General features: G+C 35.1%; 1 protein-coding gene across 1 annotated transcript; it reads right to left on the bottom strand.

The window, feature by feature from the left end:
• Positions 1-607: 607 nt before the first annotated feature.
• LOC104240878 (uncharacterized) lies at positions 608-4,778 on the bottom strand. Its single transcript, XM_009795776.2, has 6 exons — positions 4,599-4,778; positions 4,395-4,480; positions 4,136-4,283; positions 2,100-2,225; positions 1,758-1,964; positions 608-924 (listed from the first exon to the last, which is right to left on the bottom strand). Exons 1-6 carry the CDS (start codon positions 4,695-4,697, stop codon positions 784-786), a joined length of 807 nt encoding a protein of 268 aa, XP_009794078.1. The 5' UTR covers positions 4,698-4,778; the 3' UTR covers positions 608-783.
• Between the last annotated feature and the right edge of the window lie 5,845 nt (positions 4,779-10,623).

Genomic DNA, 10,623 nt, shown 5'->3' with positions numbered 1-10,623 from the left:
CTTCTTTGATGACTACAATTCCTATTCTAATGAGGAAATACAATAACTAAAGACAAGTAAAGTAAAATCTCTATTCTACAAGGAAAAGAAACTAGAATCCTACTAAAAGGAAAATCCTTATTCTAAAAGGAATAAATAAATCCTATTTTAAGAAGGAAAGAATCTTGGCTTCTTGAAATCAATCTTGAGCTGACTTCTTGCACTTCTTGAAAATAAGGTAAAACTAGCACGGACTAGCCATTTTTCGGACTGGTACTTGAAAATTAGCCAGCGTTTGCAAAGTCATTGAAAAATAGTCACTATTTTACTACAACACGAAAAATTCCAACATAATATACTGGAGTTCCAGTATATACTGGAGTTCCAGTATATTATGCTGGAAGTTCACATGTAAAAATTCGAACTCCAGTATATTATGCTGAAATATTTTCCGGATTTTAAATAGTGTTTTCGTTCAGATTTATTTTTGCATAAAAAGCGGCTAAATTTCGATTACTTTTGAAAATGTGGCTATTTTTCAATTACCACTTATAAATCTGGCTATTTTTTAATTTCACCCAAGTCCATATATTTGGACTTGTGCTCTAAAATATTATCTTGGCCAGAATTAATAAAATTTAACATAGATTCTTCTTTTACATCATTTCATCTGGGCAATGCTATTAGACAAACTCGTACATTCATCAATAAGCTGTACTATATACATTCATCAACATTCTGCACTATATACATTCATCAACACAATCGTAAAATTTGTAACGCAACAATCATACTCCAGCATTCTTATTTAGATGAACCACCGCGCCAGTAGCCCCATTTACTCATCCCGCATTCAGCCAAGAACTTCTGATAATCATGGTCCAGTTTAGCATAAGCACGTGAATGGTCTTCCGAATGGAAATTATCTTGATCATCTGTGACATTCTGTGCAGCAGTTTCAATATGTTAGCAGGGTAACCTATGTAGTCAGAGATTTCGCTAAAACATTAACAGAATCAAAGCAAGAAGCGTGTATTGTTTTGCTGCACTCTTAACACCATGTAAAACAGAAAAGAAGGCGAACACATGTGCATTAATTTCTATGATAGAAAGTAATGCTGAGATAATAAGATACTAGTATTGTTGATTATCAAATTATCAAATTTTCATCCGAAAGCTCTCTGACAATCGTGAAGTTCTAAAGGAAAAATAAGCTCATGCGATGCAAGAATGCAACCATATTAAAGGAAAAACATCAACTTCATGCACTTCCACAAATTACTTGGGGGTCGTTTGGCTTGAAAACACGTTATGGTAGGATTAGTTATCTTGGGATTATTTCTTATTGACTATATGGTATGCTGTATTAATCTTGAGATTGTCAATTTTACTGTTTTATCCTGGGATTACTATTCCGCCTTCTAGTAAGTATAAGTTATCCCGGTACTATTTTTATTCTTGGGATAACTTATCCCAAGATTAGTAACCAAACAAGGGATAAGGCGATACTAAATTTTTATTCCAGGATTATCTTTGCTAATCCATCATACCAAACGACGTCTTAGTTGTTAGTTATTCCTGAAATTTGGTGGCAAATTGCCAAGACCATGTCATGAAAATATCTTCTTTATCCTGAGATGTCTTACAGTGAAGAAGTACAGAACTGAATTAAGCCACACCAAGGTAATTATAGAATGAATAAAAAAAAACATGAACCAGAGTGGAAAACTGAAGGAAGACTGCAAACAAAATAGTAATTTTTTCTCTGAAATACTTACTTCAATTTCAGGTCTTGAATCAGTATATGAAGCATCTGGATCGCTCAAATCGCGAAGAGCTAATTTCCATCTCATGCTTCCAGATGCCTGACGAACATCTTGCAATTTATTTCTGGCAACTCTATGGTGAAACGCATTCATCATTATGCATCTGATGCAAAAGGCTATCAGAGGAACCAGAACTAGAAAATAACCAGTGGTTTTAGCCTGATAATAACATTGACAAGTCTGTTGAGGTATCTATCAACATTTCAAAAAGGTCTGCACACTAATCATTTGCAATAGATATAATTACTATAACAAATGAGACAGAGATACGACATCTCTCAAGGAAGTCCTTACATATGGTAAATGACGGCATGAAAGCACAGATAGGATCTTCTGGTTGAAGTCTTTGCCACAGAGTTTCAAGCGCCGGTTCGTTTCAGACACATGAATTTTAGGTAACCTGATCATCTTCCTTTGACACTGACAAGCAACATTAGAAGAAAAAAAAATTCCAATTAGAAGCAAATTAGAACACTTTTACTTGTATTGCAGCTACTAAAAAGATCCGTTTCTCTGCTAAATCATGTAAATGCTGCATCCAAGTTTGTCAGAAAATATATTACAAGATTTTGTCAAACGCAATACGCGAATGCCTATCTTGAATTATCTGGACAGATCAATCTCTAAGGGCTTCCTAATCTTGTAACTCATTCCAAAAAATTCAAAGGTATGAGTGAATGACTATACAAACTAGCTGGATTGACGGTAAAAGTTCAGAACATAACGGATCTTATTCTTACCTCCCAGAATGACAAAATATCTTACTGATGAGAGCCTTAAAGCAATGCTTATTTTATGGATTTTAACAACTAAACAATAACCAAAAAAAAGGACTCCAGAACTTTCTATTTGGCCTTCCATTTTACAACTTTAGCATAATCATATCACGGAAACTACATCCCTATAAGCTGACATCAAATTAAATACAACCTTCTTTTCTGAAAATATTTGCCGACTTTGTTATAGTTTGTTTAGGCTTTTACTTTCAGCTTGGTAAGTACAAGGGGCTCTCGATTGAGGTGACTGTCATTTTCTCATTTAGTTTATGTGGTCTATCATCACATATACTAAAATCAATAGTGCAAGAGCATCAATTTCATTCTCAATGATAGCACATCATCATTAGACAAGAGTTACACAAAGCCAATTCTTTTAGCACCCAGCTTCATAGGCAATGAACAAATTAGAGCAAATCTGATGACTCGGACACATTCCTTGGTTTCTAACTAGAAAACTAAATGCTTGAGCTTGAGAAGCTTCTGGCACAGTAGGTCCGTAAAATTCACTAGGATAAGCAGTATTATTGAACCAGGCAAAACAACAAGCAATGAAACCAAAGATGGATAAAACCCCTAAACTATAAGATAAGTAAGCGGAGTAAAAACCAACTTTCGATTCAAATTAGAGAAATGCTGAGCTTTATCCGCTTCAGTTCATTAAGGTAGCCTTCTAAATAGGCAGAGTGGGAACTAAAAAGCAAGAACTCTTAACCATCATTTTACAGGCGAGAAATCCCCTAGATCCTGTGGTACGAAGTTCGGAACTAGGTAGATAATGGGCTCTCCCTTTACCCTTCTCCACATAAATACCAAGCTTTTGTCTGCTCCAGAGTTCAAACCTGTGACTTGCGCTTAACCCATACATCACAAGTCGCGGTCTTACCACTAGACCGAAGCTCTGGGCTACCGACACATTCCTTTTGGCGATAACTGGTTTGCCACAACAGTGGCATATTGGGTGGGATAACTGATATGGATGTTCTTTGGAACATCAGAATACAAGAAAAGTGTAACTATTTAAGTATAACCATGTTGGCACATAATATAAATAATTAAGTAGAGCAATTAAAAGTATACTCTCTCTAACAGTTTAAGCTTTTTTATGAGATAATAACATAAATCAATATGGTATTAGAACATGTAGAAATCCTTGGTTAAAATCTCACCACCACCCAAAAAAAAACCATGACAAGAGTTAGGTCCATACATGAGGGGTATGTTGAGACATAATATAATTAAGTTATTAAAAATATATTCTCCTTGTTGTTTCCGTGTGCCCTACAGGTTTACGGGCAGCTATTGATGTTGGCATTAGGGTAGGCTGTCTACATCACACCCCTTGGGGCGCGTCTCTGCATGAATGTGGGACGTTTTGTGCTTCGAGCTGTCCTTTTAAAAAAATGTACTATCACTAACAACTTAAACTTTCAGATGATATGGTCACACAATTCAAAAAACTAAAAAATGGCAGGATATAGCATGTTAGCTCAATGTTCAATTGAATATTAGTAACTGTTAACATGAAACCAAATCAAACCAAAAAATCTTTACCGTTTGCGAGCAAGCTGTGATATAGGAAGGAATGTTGAGCAGTTGACCCTCAAAAACAAGGTCAACATCAATAATTTCCTTATTTGCAGCAGCAATTTCATAAATAGGCACCCTATATAACTTTGAAATTGAAGTCAACGTTTCATCCCTGCAAAAAATGCACCAATAATCAAACAAAAACAACCCCATTTTCCCTCTTTCCTTAAATGTAAGAAATATGTATACACATAGTGAAAGCGTTGTTGTAGGAATTACTTACTCTTTCACCACATGAACCAAGAATTGCTTGGAATTGTTCAAGTGTTGACCATTTGAGAAAAACTCTTGAATTTGGTATTTACACCTCTGGAAAAAAACAAAACCCAGAAATTATTTAACGCTTATTCAACATATTTTCACTTTACAGCGTCACAAAAAGAAAAAAAAAATACTTTGTAAATAAAGAGCAACTGTGGAAGAGAACCTTAGGAAGTATACTGAAGTGTTTGTATATGGAGTTAGCTTTAGAGGAAGAAGCTTTGAAGGGCAATGGAAGAGAGGATTGGCTTAGCTTTATTTCCATGGAACCATACCGCTTTTGAATTAGATTCACACAAAAAAATTTGTCAGTCTCTTCTGAATCAATTGCTGAATAGAACAGTAGAAAACTAGGAAAGTTAGATTTTAAAGTTATTTGGGCCTTTTTAAAGCTATGGGCTTCATCTCCATATTGCAGATTAATTGGATGTTTAGATAAGGAATTTTTAGGAGGAAAAAACATAAGTAGGCCATATTTAAGAAAATATTTCAGTTACCTAGCAGTAGTAGGTATTCTATAAAACAAAAGGTACCTAAATAATTATATTTTTAGCATGAAGCTATAAATATGGACTCAGAATCACGATTTAAAAAATCTAAAGCATTCAATTCCAAAAAAAAGAAATCCAAAGCAGTTCCGATTCTTCTCCTTAACTTCCTAAATTAACGCTGAACAATAATTTGACTAATTTTATATTATTTGATTTTTGATTCTTTCATGTTTGTATATTTAAATCTTAATGATATATAAAACGTATATTAATTGACATTGTAAATATTTTACAAATATGTTAAATATATATAGTGTATATTTAGAGTAATTAAGTTTTATACAATAAAATTCTACAAATATACTAGTATATGCATAGGTTTTTCCTTGAAGATTTTCATATTTATGGTATATTTCTAGTATAAAATATTTTATATCTTATACATACCATGAATATCCCACAAAAAAATTCCAGCTAATCACATTATTAATATACAAAATATAAGATAAAATGTATGCATGTTTAGTTGAAAATATAGAAGGTATATTTGTCGTATATACATTATGAACAATTTAAATTTATTATATATATATGCAAGAATGGAGATAGAAGGTAGCAACAATAGGGGAAGATGGGGGAGTGTCGTTACAAAAGAGCGAAAAAAGGAAAGTTTTACTATAATGATGAGAGAGAAATGATATCCGTGAGCACGTGATTTTTGCCCTATATGAATTACTCCCAAAAAATTCAAAATAAAATAATTTTTTCTTTTGTTTGCAATTTTGTGAATTTTTGTTGCATTTTTCTTTCAAATGTTTGCATTTGTCTGTGCACCTTTATTGAAAAAATACAAAACAATGTGTTGCATGTGCATTTAAGATTTGACTTTGCATTTTTAAGAATTAATTAGTAATTAAGTTTTTATCGAAAAAAAAGAAGAAGAAAATCACAAAAATAGTTATTTCGCACCTTTTAATTTTAATTTCTGATTTTTGAGTAGTTTTTCTTAATTTATTAATTGTGGTGATTATTTAGGGTTAGTTAATATTTGTGATAAGTTAATTTGGTTTTATAACTTAATTTAGGATTTTAGTTTTAATTTTTTGAAAAAAAAAAAGAAAAAGAAAAGAAAAGAATTAATTTTAAAACAAAAGAGAAGGAAAAAGAATTCGGAATTTTGGGCCAAATTCAAAATAATTCTCGAGCCCAATTCAATTATCCCAAAAGCCCGCCGACCCAGGCCCAAAACCCATGCAATAACCCGGTCCAAGAAGTCAGTCGCCAAAACCCTGAAAACGACGTAGTATTGAAGTGGAACTACTTCGTTTCAACGGTCAAAACTTTAATCCGTTACCCATTTAACCTACCCCGACCCGTATTCCCCGTGCCCGACCCATCCCCAATCAACCAAAACGACCCCGTTTCCGTTAATGATTTAATCAGAGCCGTTGGATTCCAATTATCCAACGGCCCTAATTAAATCAATGATTTAATATACCTAAACCCCAAACTCCCTTACCCCCTCAGAACCCCCCTCTCCTTCGTCTCTCATCTCTCTTCAGAGACTAGCCTGTCTCGCCGCCTCACACCACTGCTCGCCGCCCGCCGGAAATCGCCCACGGCAGTGGGCAACCACCAAACAATCCCAAAATTACACCCCAGAATCCCCTTCACCTCCTCATCCCAAATCCCCAAACCGTTTCCTTCGAATAGTAGCCGAACTCGTCGAATCTTCGATCGAAGTTTGAACCCCAAACCTTAGTTTATCCAATCGACCCCAAACTAACACCCCATAACCCCCTCATGCCCAATATATCACTGGTTTCCCTCGAATCTGGCTGAAACGTGTCGAATCTTAAATCCCAAATCCGATTTCTAAAAGCCAAACCTAAACTCGAGACTGATGATGATTTTAGAGTCGGTTTCATCACGAAATGGTGTTACTCAATTGTTTTGACAAAGAACAAGTGACTAACATTATTTGGCGATGAAATCGAAAAGTCAGGGTACCAAGTTTTTCTAGTTTAGTCGGTGAGTTTCCCTGTATCATTTCTTTTTATTTTAATGTCTATTTCACCTCTGCCTCTTCTTCTTCTCTTCTTTGAACAACTTAGTTAAAATTTGAATTAGGTTTTATTTGAAATTGTTAATTGTCTGTTTGTTCTTCTTTAGTTCATTCCATGTTTGTGTATGTTGTTAATCATTCCTATAGCTAATTTTAGTTTTTGAATCCTTCAAATGTTTGTTTTCTTCTGATTTTGGTAAAATCACTGAATTGGGGCTTAGGTCAGTTGGATTGTTTGGGCCTTCAGGCCATTCTTGATCCCACTTCAAAGGCCTGATATGTTTTGGGTCAAGATTGACTCATATCCGTCTGCTTTCTTGAAAGTAGCTGACGGAAGTTTAAGGGGTAATGTAGGGGTAGTTTGAAGTGAATCTCACCTAATTTAAGAAGCTTCTAATAAGTGGTAGGGTTTGAAAATGCACTACCGATTAAAGTAAAAAGTACTAAGCTAGTGTAGATAATTTAAAAATAGAAAAATTGAATTGATAATGGGAATGGCACTAATCGAATGCCTATTTAAGGACTGGAAAATACAAAGCTTGAAAAAAAGAAGAAGAGAAAACCCTAAAAATACTGAAAATAAGAACAGAGAAGAGAACAAGAGAGAGAGAGACTTGAGAGATAAATTTCAGAAAAATACAAACGTCTGCAATTTTCTTACTGTTTCAGTGATTTTTTTTTTTCGAATTTTCAATCTGGAATTTGCTGAAACAATCTTTGATTCATTGAGGGTTTGAAATGGAATTTGTTTTTCTTTTGAAAAGTCTGGGTGAATTCTGCGTTAAGGTCACTGTTTCATTGGTTTATGAGCTGATTTCATTGGGAATTTGGTTGAATCTGGGACTGTTCCTTGTTGCTGAATGTTGCTGGGTGCTCATTTCTATTTTCTTTCCAATTTCCAGGTGCCTTCCTTAGCTTATGATTGAGGAATGACTGTTGGACATGTAATGTGATTGGAGTTTTGTTAAATGAAGGCTGCATTCAAAGTTGATTTCCCTGTTTCTTTACTGTTTTCATATTCTGTACTTAGGCTTTGAATTATAGACATTAATTAGGCTCTCTTTTTCTAAAACTGTGTGTGAGAGAGTGACCTATAGAGTATTTCGCATGTGTATTGATAAGTGGACTATGGACTTCGATTATTTAGATTCATGTTTGATTTTGTATTCTGGGTCACATCTCTTGTTAGTTCTGCTGAAAATCATCAGATTCTCGTCTTGAAATGCTGGATGTTGGCCTGTATGTGTGTTGGCTTATACAAATACAGTTTTGAAGTGCTAAACTTGCTTACAGAATTAACACTTGACATTTGATCTGAGTTTTAGCATTTAAAAGGAAAGCTAATGTGTAGTTTGTGTTTTCAATAATTATGACTATGTAGTTAGTGTTTTCGATGATTCTTCAGGTTCTAATATGTAAAAGAGTATCATGTGAATGTGGTTAAGCTTGACAGATGGTTTGAAGTAATTGTTGTTTTAAGGTTAATTAATATTCCAACAGCTAGTTACTGATGAATCAGATTCTTCGGCAATTTGAGGACAATTTTCCCAGCTTTGTTGAAATTCTTTTCCTTCACAGTACTTAGATTTAGTTTGAGACTTAAAAATCTGAAGTTGCATACAGCTTAATTGTCAAAATGGAGCTTTGTTTTTGTGTTTTAAAATCAGTGGAATGTCTTGTTAATAACTGATTCCTCTATGATTATTCAAGTGCAATTTGGGCGCCTCAGGGATTCGATCCTGAGGGCCGCGTCTCTCAGCTACAACACACCCACGATTTGGGCCTGCTATGGAGGTCCAACGTATCATCTGAAGTCGTTTGCGTTTATTGGGTCTGCTATGGGTTATTGGGCTCAAGCTTAAAATGGAAATAGGCATTTGCGTACATATACTGTTTTAGAAGTTAGAACTTTAACATTTCTTGAATTCCTCTAGGCTCTTTCCTTTAATAAATTTAGAATTTTCACAAATAAATTGAGGTGAGCCATAATTAGATAACTTAAAATAATGTATGGCCCTCATGAATTAGTTTAGAAACTCTTAAGCTAAAATAATTTGAGGTGCATCGTGCTAAACAAAATGACAAATTGCATGGCCCTCGCTTAATTAAGTTTGGTTTAATCCTTAGAATTCGAGGTGTGCCACTTAGTGAAATTTTCATGGCCCTCGCAAAGTTGCAAATGCAAAATTGCTTTAGGCGCGTTAGTTTAATAATTTGCCTTCCTAAATTCGGGTGTGCATTTATGTGACCCAAATCTAAATCCTAACAATGTTATATAAAATGTATTGCGGACTGCGGGTGCATTTATGCGACGCGGTTCAAAACGCGTTTTATGTGACGTTGGACTTTTCCTTAAAATTAATTGAAAGCGGTTAAAGCTAAAAATGCACATAGGTTTAAAAGTGTTTAAAATCAGATAATTAGGTCAATTATGACAGTTGAGCGACCGTGCTAGAACCATAGAACACGGGAATGTCTAACACCTTCTCTCGAGTTAACAGAATTCCTTACCCAAATTTCTGGTTCGCGGACTGTAATACAGAGTCAACCTTTTCCTCGATTCGGGATTTGAACCGGTGACTTGGGACACCATAAATTATCCCAAGTGGCGACTCTTAATTTGAATAAATATAATCCCGTTTCGATTTTCACTTAAATTGGAAAAAACTCCCTTGTACCATTTACGGGTGTAGTGAAAAGGAGGTGTGACAGCTCTGGTGACTATGCTGGGGACTGGAACCCAAAACTTCTAGTTCAGGGTTTATAATTCGAGCTTAGATGAATTGCTATATTTGGCTTTATTTATTATCTGATTACATGTTTGGGCCTAATGTGCTAAATATTGCTTTTACCGCTTTGATACTATTTGAACTGTATATAAACTGCTACAAAACCCTTCTCTTCTCATCTTCGGGGATGTGCTCGCTGGCCAAGACTCCCTATTCTGTTAGTGCCATACTTTGAAATAAGAAAGAGGCTCGGATAAGTTACTAAGACGGATGGCCTTTTGGTTCCCGGTACGTAGCCCCCTCCTCGGCTCGAGTTATCCGCTCGAGTACATAGTCTAGAACACATACCCAGGTTTTGAACCTAGAATAACTCAGCCTCATACCGGATCCCTAGTAGGAACATTTGTTTGCATCATGTGCATTTGACTTTGGAGACTCAATGCAGGGGTTGGGTCTGTCTAGGACAGGTGTACCCGAAATGAAAAGACCATCCTGATGCATCTTACTTGCTACTTGTGCATTCATTTACTTCAGATTTGCATGTTGACCGGCTCATAGAGGAAAAGTTGAAAAGGAAAATGTGGGGACTGAGAGAGATAATTGTCTGTTTTTGAAAACCAATGTCCAAAACATACCGAAACTCTACCAAACTTTTGAAAAAAAAAAGAAAAGTTTTGTGAAAAAAGAAGAAAAAAAAAGACTTGGTTTTTGTTTTGTCAGAATTTCCCGAACTACGCCAGTTTGATTTTCGCTGGATGTGGGATACGTAGGCAACCCCCATCGGGTCCAACTTCCCTTTTGCAAAAATAGCCCAAAAGAACAAAAAAATTATTTTATTTTAAATAAGCAGGGTGATGCCATTTTTGTCTAAAATAGCCGAATGTCCCTAAAAGGATGCCGGAAGAC

The sequence above is a fragment of the Nicotiana sylvestris genome, chromosome 3 (genome assembly GCF_000393655.2).
Source record: "Nicotiana sylvestris chromosome 3, ASM39365v2, whole genome shotgun sequence".
In the NCBI taxonomy this organism is placed as follows: Eukaryota; Viridiplantae; Streptophyta; class Magnoliopsida; order Solanales; family Solanaceae; genus Nicotiana; species Nicotiana sylvestris.
The sequence above is the reverse complement of the archived record's forward strand: the minus strand, read 5'-3'. Positions and strand labels throughout refer to the sequence as shown.